The sequence below is a fragment of the Cydia pomonella genome, chromosome 10 (assembly GCF_033807575.1).
Source record: "Cydia pomonella isolate Wapato2018A chromosome 10, ilCydPomo1, whole genome shotgun sequence".
NCBI classification, from domain to species: Eukaryota; Metazoa; Arthropoda; class Insecta; order Lepidoptera; family Tortricidae; genus Cydia; species Cydia pomonella.
The window spans coordinates 21,861,511-21,873,296 of record NC_084712.1 but is presented as its reverse complement, the minus strand read 5'-3'; the positions used below and the strand labels follow the sequence as shown (position 1 = coordinate 21,873,296).

Genomic DNA, 11,786 nt, shown 5'->3' with positions numbered 1-11,786 from the left:
GGTTAGACAAGATAATCCAGAGTTGGTGATTAGAGAATTGGGAGCAACGGAAAATAAATCTATCACAAAGATATTGGCGTCGTAAATGGAGCGGAGGCTCACAACACTCAACTTGCATAGCATTGATAGGGCTTGATTTCATGGCACCACAAATTATTCTCAAGGCTTTAGATTGAATATGATCTAGTTTTTGGAAGCCAACGACATATCCAGGCTCTAACAAAAATGTCCCATAATCTAAAATGCTTCTTATTAAGGCATTGTACATTAGTTTCATACAAAAAGGATGGGAACCCCACCAAACTCCAGAAACACACCTAAGGATATTAATATTTTTTTCACATTTAGAAACTATGTACTCACAATGTGGGAGGCCTGTTAATTTACTATCTAAAATGACACCAAGGAATTTAGTTTTATCTTTTACTGAAATGGAGTAGTTATCAAATTGCACATTGATTGGAGGAGGAAATAGTTTTCTAGTAAATAAAACTACAACACTTTTAGGAACAGAAAGTTCTAAACCATTAGAATCTAACCATGACCTCAAGAAACATAAGGAACAAGTGACTGATCTACTAGCCTGTTCAGGAGAAAGATTTGATGAATAAAGTAATAAATCATCGGCATACTGTAAGACCCTAACAGTACCATTTAGAGATGACTCTAAATCAGATGTATAGATATTGTATAATAATGGACTTAATACAGACCCTTGTGGTAGACCTCTCCACACTAAACGAGAAATTCTATTGTTGTCATTTATAAGACTGATGGACCGTTCAGATAAAAGGTTTATTACAAAATGACTTAACATTTGTGGAATGCCTAACTTGAAAAGCTTTTCCTGTAACACTGAAACTAATACATTATCATAAGCAGCACTTATATCCAGAAAAGCAGCTACTACTGACTCATTTTTAGAAAATGCCAGTCGTATATCTGCAATTAATATTGACAAACTATCATAAGTAGATCTACCTTTTCGGAATCCAAACTGACTATGAGATAATAAATGGTTCTTTTCAACAAAAAATTCTAGCCTGTTTTTAATTAAGTGTTCAGCTACTTTTGCAAATACTGAGGAAAGGGCAATAGGGCGATAGGAAGAAACATCTGATGCTGGTTTATTGGGTTTTAAAATAGGAATAACTATCTGGGATCTCCATGAATCTGGGACTATACCGGACTGGATAACCGAATTTATTATGCTCAGATAATAAGTAAGTATGCCATCACTGGCATTTACTAAAAATGAGTAAGGCACACCATCTTCACCAGGAGCACTATCTTTTAAATTGCTTAAAACACCTTTTAGTTCCTCCATTTTAAAAGGGCAATTAAAAGTGGAGTCTAAGGAAGGATCATATAAAAAGGTTGCAGGTTGGAACACAAACTCTTCAGGAACAGATGAAGGTGCTAGTCTGTCTATAAATTGTTGTGCAAGATTAGGAGGCAGTGTACGCCTTGAGGGTTCATTGAATGCATGTCTGAACCTTTTGATGTTGTTCCAAACTATGGAAGGTTTTACATTAGGATTGAGAGACGCACAGAATCGTCTCCAACCTTCATATTTCTTCCTACGTAACAATTTTTTAGTATCACGTGCGACCTGCATGTAAGACTCAAAGTTTTCAGTAGTCATAAAATGACGATAAAGTTTTTCAGCCTCCTTTCGTTGTTTAATGGCTTGGGAACAATCCTGATCCCACCAAGGAGGAGAGGGGATTTTATTAATTACAGTATTTTTTACAGGAAATACATCATCAGCTGCTTCTGTAATCACCCGGGCCAAAGCAACCGAGCAACCAACTACGTCAGTATCATCTAAACTAGGCAAAAACAATAATTTCTTCTCTACACAGCATTTAAAGTTTTTCCAGTCAGCATTACATAGATTGTATTTAAGCCTAGGGCTAGGTTTCGGAGATGGTCGTGTAGATGAAGGAAATGAGACTATAATTGGAAAATGATCACTACCAAATGTAGAATCTAGAGTTTGCCAGGTGAAAGAAGATGCCAGTTCAGCAGAGCAAATGGATAGATCAACAGCGCTGGGTGATTCTGTAGGCGCTGTACGGCGAGTTGGAGAGCCAGTATTTAGGACACAAAGATTGTGATCATCTAAGATTTTTAAAACACGATGTCCATTATAGTTGGATACTGAACTGCCCCAAAACTGATGGTGTGAATTGAAATCTCCTAGAATCAACAAGGGCCTAGGTAGAGAGGAAATTATTTGTTCTAATTCATTAAAAATAGAAGATGATTGATGAGGAATATATACAGAGAGGATGCAGATGTTATTTACAATGGCAGCAATAATTGAAAAATCATCACTATGAGATGGGAGATGAAGAGATGAAAATGATTCAGAATTCCTGACGAGTAAAGCTACTCCACCCCACCCGTCAGGACGGTCCTCTCTGAGGCATGAATAGCCAGTAGCTCTTAGAAGAGCTCCAGGCTTGAGCCATGTCTCAGATAGGGCAAAAACACAAGGTTTAAATTTATTTAGTAAATGAATGAAATCATGTTTTTTATTGATTATGCTTCTGCAATTCCATTGTATTATATTGTCCATTGTTTTTAATTGCAAATGTAAGAGAGTCAATCATAGGGGCAACGTGGGACGGTAAAGTAAGGTTTGGCTTGGACAAAAGAGTTCTTAAGGCCTCAATAGACTCAGCGATTACTAGTCGTTCTTCCTTTTCTGTTTCCTGACGTAGAGCACAACCGTTTGCAGGAGAAGGGATGGAGTATTCACTTATTATGGCCCGATGTGCAGCCACATCATAGCCATGGGTAGTCTTTTTAACAGAAGGACGAGGTTTCAACAAAATAGTTTTTCTGCTGCTATGGCTAGGAGGGCGCATATTCGAACTAGGGTTTGTAACTGAATTTTGAGCACTATTATGTGGTAAATTTGATTGTATATGTGGTTGTGACTTAACCATATCAGCAAACGATTTCGATATAGCTGGGTGCAGTTTAACGGCTTCTCCATAGGAGATGCAGTTATTTGCCATACTGACTTTAATTTCTTTTTGCCTTACATGTTCTGGGCATGACCTGTTTGTGGCAAAGTGAAAGCCATTGCATAAACAGCAAATGGCATCCTCCTCCTCCACTGCACAGGTATTTCCAGGATGCATTTCCCCGCACTTGAAACATTTAGGCTTCGAACGACAGTTATTTTTGGTATGTCCAAATTTACAGCATAAAAAGCATTGAATGGTAGGAAAAATGTACAATTCAACGGCAAGAGAGTTGTAGCATGAAAAGACTCGTTTCGGTAATACTTGACCGTCAAATGTCAATACAACTGTCTCTGAGGGTTGCCAGGTAACAGAACCGTTAACCACAACTCTGTGGTTCAAACGTCGTACTTTTAATACTTTTCCACACCCCATGGGCACGGAAATGTTGGAAACTATTTCCTCCTCCGACCACTGTGCTGGAATACCTCGAACCAAGCCCATACGGGTCACAGAAAACGACGGAATGTATGCGGTAAGATTTTCTGATTCAAGACACGTATCAGTAACAAATAAGTTTGCGTCAACGTAATTTGAAAACGACATCGCTATACGTGTCCTACCAATGCGCTTAACACTTCCATTTATAATGTTTCTGAAGCCTTTTTTTAGTAAAAATTTCCCAAAGGACACCGGGTGCAGAGATGATTTTGCATCTGTTTGTTTCATTTGTACGTGCACCGTGAAGGGAGCAACATCGGAAGATGAAAATAAATTCCTGCCAACCTTGGTATTAGAAGAGTCATTTTTTGTATTTAAGTTATCCGAAGAGTTTTTGGTAACCTGAATGTTAGAGTTTGAAGGAGCTTGGGTTTCTTGTATGATGTTCTGACAATCGCACGAATAGTCCCCGCCATTATTTTTCCTTCTTTTTTTATTACATGTTTTGCATCTTTTGTGACTCTTATTTCTTTTCAATTCACTTCTGCTCCCCACAGAAGAGTCCGTGTCCATTGCTGAATCGATAATAACATTACTTCCGACCTGGAGGTTATCACCTCCAGGGTCGGGAGGATCGTCATCCCCCATTACATATATACGAAAAAACTTACCAACTACGACGAAATTACACTAATTATATATACAAATACAACAATATATACAAACTATGTGAAAAATTATATACAAATTACTGATTCCCTGATCTATAATATTAAAATGGAAATTAAATTTACAAGAAACCTAAAACTGGACCGCCGCGTTTCACGTTTCCCGCGCTTTCTATAAACGATTTGACAACTATTTGCTGTTTCATTGCGTTTCGATACTGCTTGTAGCTAAAAACATGCCCGGGCTACTTAAACAAGTTGCGCAAGCTGTATGTCTACTAGGGTTCTTGCTTATATTGTATGTCTATGGTTCTTGCACATGGCGTATGTAGAGCTGCATATATCAAGTCTCATGATATGCTGTAATATGCGTAGCATGTTCTTATGATACCATAGATATAAATCAATAAAAGACATTTTCAATCTAAAATTAAGTTTATTCTTTCTTATACTAAATAGTTAAATTAAGTTTGGTATGTTGGAAATAAAATAAATATTTATGTTTGTACTTAAAGGAGGTCCCAGTAGAAAAGAAGGCTGCATCAGTTGGCCTCGGCTGGGCGGAGCTGGAAGAGGCCGCTCCGTCCCTTTCTAATGTATGGCACTATCCCTTTCGGCCATTTAGGGTTGTCGAAATTCAATTCATTATCTTATCTGTGGTCGTGCACGTATAGGTATGTCAAGTTCTGCCAACCCTAATAATTGCTCGGAGCAATGCTGAGCCGAACGGAGCTGAGAAAAACCGAAAGGAGGAGTGTCGCCACACTGTTAATGCCACAGTGCAAGCGGCCCAGCAATATAAAAAGCAATGTACGAAATCTTTATGCTTTGCGTCCTTACTTAAAAATGTTTCCTCAAATTTGAGCAGTATTAAATTAAATTAAAATTAAATATTCGTTTATTTCAGGCCGGGGCCCATAAATAATAGAGTATTGCGTAGCGATAGTTTGGTCAGCTTTGATATGTTTCTCGTGTGCCTTAATCTCGTGTTTCCGGCGATGGTCCGTGCGACTGAAGCGCTTGTCGCAATACCGGCACGGGTGATTCTTCTCCTTCGTGTGGCTGATCATGTGCTTGCGAAGGTATCTGCAACGAGACCCCTTGTTATATGGGCATACCATGTAAATTATTAGTGCGCCGTACCAAGCGCTGGTGGCCTAGCGGTAAGAGCGTGCGACTTGCAATCCGGAGGTCGCGGGTTCAAACCCCGGCTCGTACCAATGAGTTTTTCGGAACTTATGTACGATATGTTATTTGATAATTTACCAGTCGCTTTTCGGTGAAGGAAAACATCGTGAGGAAACCGGACTAATCCCAACAAGGCCTAGTTTTACCCTCTGGGTTGGAAGGTCAGATGGCAGTCGATTTCGTAAAAACTAGTGACTACGCCAAATCTTGGGATTAGTTGTCAAAGCGGACCCCAGGCTCCCTTGAGCCGTGACAATATGCCGGGACAACGCTAGGAAGAAAGAAAAACCATGTAAATTATGAAGTAATAACATTGATGGCAACATTAGGTACTTCTTGAGTAATAATGTTTCCATCAATAAAATATATAGCAATAAAGTCCCTCGCGAAATTTGAGAAGTTTTTGATGAAATTATAGTGACCTGTAGCTCTAACTATTCTGTAGAATTAAGTTCTTATAAAAAAAGATCAAAATAGCGTCCTTACATAACCTCATTAAGGTGACATCCATTTGTACCCGCCTGGCACAGATGGGAATAGGTGGATTCATATAAATCATTTCCATTTATTTTTCCCCGCCTCAAGCATGGCGACGGTCACGTGGGGTAGGGGCAAATAGGAATACACACGACACACTTCACAAACTGCGAAAGTTCTTAACATTGGTGTGAATGAGTTACCTATACGGTTTTACATTAGGCTAGTTTGTACTCGTAATACAATAGGTCCATTTTTTGGCTTAAAAAAAGAACTTACAAGTGTCTCGAAAGAACACCCTTCCGGTCTAACTCCATACCTATGACACACGCATACATGACACCGTCCACCGAGCCCTTCGTGTGCGTGATCATGTGTTCTGCCAGCGAGGACAGCGTCACGAAGCGGCGGCCACACGACACGCAGCCATGCGCCTACCACGAACCACGTTCGACATGTTGCCTCCCGACAGGGATGAGGTGATGTAGCACGGGAGGGTGGAGGGGGGGGGGGGGTGACAACACTTGAAGAATAATTAAGGTTACAGTGTAGAGTGCTCACTTCATTTGTAAAAAAATAAGAACTAAGCTGACAAATTTATTAAATTCCACTGCCAGAAGTTGTCTGGAAGAGATCCCTTTTTAGCGTTAAGACCGCCTGTTGTTTACCTCTTCTTGATGTACTTATTCCTTATATTGTTTCCTGTATCGAGATATGTAAAGTAAACCAGTGTCACTGCTAAACACTGAAAATGACTGATTGTCATATTAAATAAATAAATAAATATTATAGGACATTATTACACAAATTGACTAAGTCCTACAGTAAGCTCAATAAGGCTTGTGTTGAGGGTATTTAGACAATGATATATATAATATATAAATATTTATGAATACTTAAATACATAGAAAACACCCATGACTCAGGAAAAAATATCCATGCTCATCACACAAATACATGCCCTTACCAGGAATTGAACCCGGGACAGGCAGGGTCACTACCCACTAGGCCAAACCGGTCGTCAAATTACACCGTGCATGGGGGTCAACCATCTCTGCAGTTGACTGTATTGCAATAGCGTCATTTGACAGTATAAAACTGCATTCGTTATCACAGGTTCTAAACAGTTTATAGAAAATAAGTTATTTGGGTAGGCTGCTAAAATAAGACATGATATCATGATTGTACTCATAATGTAATGTTTACGTTACGCGGCGAACTATAGTTCGTTGTTTTGCATTAGAAAAAAGGTAAGCGATCTTTACGTGACTTTTTATTTAAAAATCACTTTTGATAAATAAGTCACAGTAAATATGTAACAATTACAAATAATATACGATCTTTTACATTCTTTTGTTTTCATAAGTAACATAAACTATTATTTTAAAGCGTTTTTAGGGTTCCGTAGCCAAATGGCAAAAAACGGAACCCATATAGATTCGTCATGTCCGTCTGTCTGTCCGTTTATGCCACAGCCACTTTTTTCCGAAACCATAAGAACTATACTGTTCAAACTTGGTAAGTAGATGTATTCTATGAACAGCATTAAGATTTTTACACAAAAATAGAAAAAAAAACAATAAATTTTGGGGGTTCCCCATACTTAGAACTGAAACTCGAAAAATCTCTTTCTTCATCAAACCCATACGTGTGGGGTATCTATGGATAGGTCTTCAAAAATGATATTTACAGTACATATGGGGCTACTTTATAGCACTAGTGCGAGAAGTAGCATATTACGTTACTGTGTCGAACATTTAAAGGGCCATATGTACTGTAAAACGTTGTACGATACATGTGCGAATAGGTAATTCGCAACTCGTGTCGATTTAAAACACTCCCTTCGGTCGTGTTTTAATTTATCGCCACTCGTTTCGAATTTCCTATTTTTCGCACTTGTATCGTAATGTACTATTAGGTTTCTAATATCATTTTTTTCTAAACTGAATAGTTTGCGTGAGAGACACTTCCAAAGTGAAAAAATGTGTGTCCCCCCTCCCCTGTAACTTCTAAAATAACAGAATGAAAAATAAAAAAATAATATATGATATACATTACCATGCAAAGATGTAGTTTTTTTTAATACGTCATAAATGGTACGGAACCCTTCATGGGCGAGTCCGACTTGCACTTGGCCACTTATTTAATCATGTTCAATAAAAAGACACGTCAAGATTGTTTACCTTTTTTGTAATGCTAAAATGTAAGAGCTATAATTGCCAAAATATATTATATACACTTATGCGCCAGATATTGAAATTTGAGTCTTCTTGCTTAGAGATAAGGAGCTTAATCGGTTGCCAGATGTTTCTGGTGAGCTGTAATCTCGTGTTTCCGGCGATGGTCCGTGCGACCGAAGCGCTTGCCGCAATACCGGCACGGGTGATTCTTCTCCTTCGTGTGGCTGATCATGTGTTTTCGAAGATATCTGGAACAATAACATATAGGGTGACATTCAGTTGGATACATTCCTGTAACCCTCTGAACATCGCGCCTATTATATATAGTATGTATTTTAATATATGTATGTATATGTATTTATATATCTTTTTTATTTATATTTGTATATGATATATTGTTTTGTTTTGTGTTTATTCTGTGCTAGACTTCTTTTATTGCATCTGGAACACCTACTGACATAACATTTTTTTTTTTTAAATTCCGCTACCTAAAGGTTGTCTGGAAGAGATCGCTTTTTAGCGATAAGACCGCCTGTTGTTTACCTCTTCTTTATGTGTTGTATTATTTGTACTGTTTCTGTATTGAGGTGTGCAATAAAGAGTATTTGTATTGTATTGTATTGTATATTTTTCGTTCGCTGATTATACTACTCTGAGAGCTGTAGACCTCGCGTTAAGATTCATACGCTTAAAAATGACAGATAAAAAATACTTCTTTGAGTCATTATCACGGCGTACTCGCAATGATCTTATGCCATCTGTGCCATCGACGCTAATGACACTTGTCCTTTATGGTATCTTATACCATTTTTAACATTTCCCAAAAGAACGAAACGACAGAAAAATTCATTTTGATTACTGAACCTGCTCACAAAATTTGACGAGAGTTAGTTGAGAATTGCGACCTATAGAGGAGATCACCCGGAAGCCGTTTGCCCAAGTCAAAACGGAGACCTTCACTAACGCTTCGGTACAATAAAATGCGTTGTAGACCTTATCATAATGCATGATTGCACGAAGATAGACGTTATTAAGGTACAAATTTATGTAACGGCCCATGACATAACGAGTTTGTGTAATATAGGACGATCGGTCCAGATAACAGAATCAGCTGTTACATGAATTAGAACCATATAATTAGGAAAGAAAACCATATAAAAGCGGACTTACTCAACTCGCATGAAGGCCATGTCGCAGACCTCGCAGTGGATGTTCTTGACGCCGGTGTGGATGAGCTGGTGGTTCTTATGGGAAATGCTGTGGGAAAATGTCTTCCCACACTCCTCACATTTGTATGGACGCTCTTTCTTATGGGACCTGTGGGGTAAAATTACAAGAGTTTCTGGCCTCAGAACCTCTTAACAGAACGGCACTATGAAAAAGCAAGGAAACCATTAAATTTAGATGGTATAAAACATTTTAAATGCAGTCCCATACTGATCTAACTGAAAAGTGAGTCAAGAAAAAAAATTTGCAAGTTTCTAATATGTGAGCTATTAGTCATTTTGATTTGTAAATTATTACGGATTTGCTTACCTTATATGTAGTTCAAGTGAATATTTCGTAAAGAAACCTTTTGAACAAAATTCACATTGATATTTTCTTTCTTTTTCATGGACCCGCCGCCTAGAAAAATTTAATGTAGAAATAAAAAAAGTGGTCTGTTTCTCAAACGAAATTTACAAGAATAGTCTAGAAATAAAAACTTACATGTGCCTTGAAAGGACACCTTTACGGTTGAACTTTATATGACAGACATCACACTCGTGGACTAAGGTGTCAGAGCCCTTTGTGTGTGTGATCATGTGCGTCGCCAGCGCGGACTGCGTCACGAAGCGGCGGCCGCACGACACGCAAGCGAACGGGAGTGCGTCCCGGTCGTGGGCAAGCAGCTTGTGCGTTGTTAGGTTTGTCACCTCTGGAAAATAGTCATTATTTTAATATTAAACTTTAATCAGCATAGAAAAAAAGCACATAAAAGTTAAATCGACTTGAAAAAGGATAAAATAAATCATCCCGTTTTATATCCAAACGATATATTTTAAGTCGGTGCCAAGCCAAATCCTAAAAGCGTCAACCAGAATGCCAACCCTGGTATAGTTTAAAGAGAAAGAAAGTCTAGTCAAGGTATTAAATATTGTCACTGACAAAGTGCCAAAAATATGTATACACAACCTTATTGCCTATACATTTTAAAGTAGTGTGTACAAATTTTTGGCACTTTGTATGTGTCAATATTTAATACCTTGACTGTATCTATTTGGCTTGGCACCGACTTTAAATGTATCAGTTGCTAGCACATATAAAATGGTAATATTTCTCATATCTCATGCTCTGAAAGTGGTTCATTGTTGTTCTAAGAAGTGTGCAGAAAATGATATGTTCCTGCACTAAAGCAATGTGCAACTATATACATTTAACCAAAAAAATAATTTCCCAAATTAAATTAAAAACCTCCTCCTTTTTCGAAGTCAGTTAAAAAAAAAAATAATTTGTAGTGTTTCTACTTCCAAGAAACTAAATCATTTTTCTTTAAATAAGTAATGATGCTGCCAGATCTGAAACCCACCTTTATTACAAATATCACATTTAAATTTCATTCCTAAATGTGTAAATTTGTAGTGTTCTCGCAGAGCTCCTTTTGTGCAGAAGACCTTAGGACAGGTATCACACTGCACTGTCTTCCTTTCACCCGTAGGTACATGGCGGGCGGTGTGCTGTTTTAAGTTACGGACAGACTTGCCACACTCCTCGCAAACTTGGTAGCCTAGTTTTGAATGTTCTGCAGATTCACTTTTTTTGGGTCGGCCACGTTTTTTTCGAGCTGGTGCTAGAATATAGTACATTAATAGTCAATAAGTAAGTATGCAAATATATTATATCTACGAAAACATATATGGTGTACAAGTTGCCTTACGATTTTCCTTCGTCATTTTTTTAATATTTTCATGTTTCACTTTTTGTATCATACTCAATGGCTCTTTGTCAGACTCTGCATCTTCTGGTGTATCTTCATCTTTAACATCTCTTTGTATATCTCCGAACATGTTCTCTTTTTTTACTTCAATTTCTAATTTAATTTGAGGTACATCTACAATCACACGTTTGCCATATTCATCATTGTCTAATAAATTCTCGTGTTTAATTCCGTTTGCGTCTACGTAGACAGACGGCTTTTTGTCCACTTTGGATACAAGAGGGTCCAATGACTTCAAATAAGCATCACTTTTTAAAGATAGGTTCTTGAACTTGTAAAATGATATGATTCGTACGTAGCATGCATCGCATAGATTCGTTGTAATTTTAGATTCGCGTGTAACCTGTAATTAGAGAGGTACCTTTAATATTTGTTATATGACATTTTAAAATTCTTCAAACATAAATATTCACCTTTATATCTAAACAAAACATCATGATTTCAAAGCTGCTTTTGGTGCACTCATTTATGTCCATTTCTAACTCTGAGATATCCTTCTCGGCTGGAGTTTCGAGGCACGTACGGCACATAGCCATAGTTAATGATGGTGTGTCACGTTTTAAAGCGAAATAGAAATATATTTTAAAACAATATATATGGGCAATAAATAATCCAATCGAAATTGATTTGACAGATTGACCGGCCGTGTTTGTTGACAAAAGAATATTGCGTTTTGTTATGCCATATGGTATATTAATACTCTTGCACATGGCACATTTAACCTCTCTGCATATTGAGGGCATTGCGCATGTGATGGCCAGTTCCCTTATACCCACCAAATCACTTGCGCCGTGTAAGCGCAATATCCCATTCTAATAAATATGTTTGTCTTAATAATTTGTGTTTTGCTACATTGCGTGCGTAGAAAATGCGTTTT

General features: G+C 37.8%; 1 protein-coding gene across 1 annotated transcript; it reads right to left on the bottom strand.

The window, feature by feature from the left end:
* Window positions 1-6,928: 6,928 nt before the first annotated feature.
* LOC133522403 (zinc finger protein 436-like) lies at window positions 6,929-11,766 on the bottom strand. The gene is made up of 7 exons (XM_061857731.1): window positions 11,323-11,766; window positions 10,850-11,252; window positions 10,502-10,762; window positions 9,643-9,850; window positions 9,469-9,558; window positions 9,103-9,249; window positions 6,929-8,180 (listed from the first exon to the last, which is right to left on the bottom strand). The coding sequence occupies exons 1-7, from the start codon at window positions 11,650-11,652 to the stop codon at window positions 8,042-8,044; spliced, it is 1,578 nt and encodes a 525-aa protein (XP_061713715.1). The 5' UTR covers window positions 11,653-11,766; the 3' UTR covers window positions 6,929-8,041.
* Window positions 11,767-11,786: the final 20 nt, after the last annotated feature.

What these genes read in the sequence shown, in the direction of transcription:
- LOC133522403 (XM_061857731.1), bottom strand. Translation starts at nt 11,652, where the DNA reads ATGCCCTCAATATGCAGAGAGGTTAAATGTGCCATGTGCAAGAGTATT. An exon ending in GGTGTCCTTTCAAGGCACAT is followed by an intron (nt 9,559 to 9,642) that starts GTAAGTTTTTAT and finishes AAATTTTTCTAG; the next exon opens with GCGGCGGGTCCATGAAAAAG. An exon ending in ATGGCCTTCATGCGAGTTGA is followed by an intron (nt 8,181 to 9,102) that starts GTAAGTCCGCTT and finishes TTATTGTTCCAG; the next exon opens with ATATCTTCGAAAACACATGA.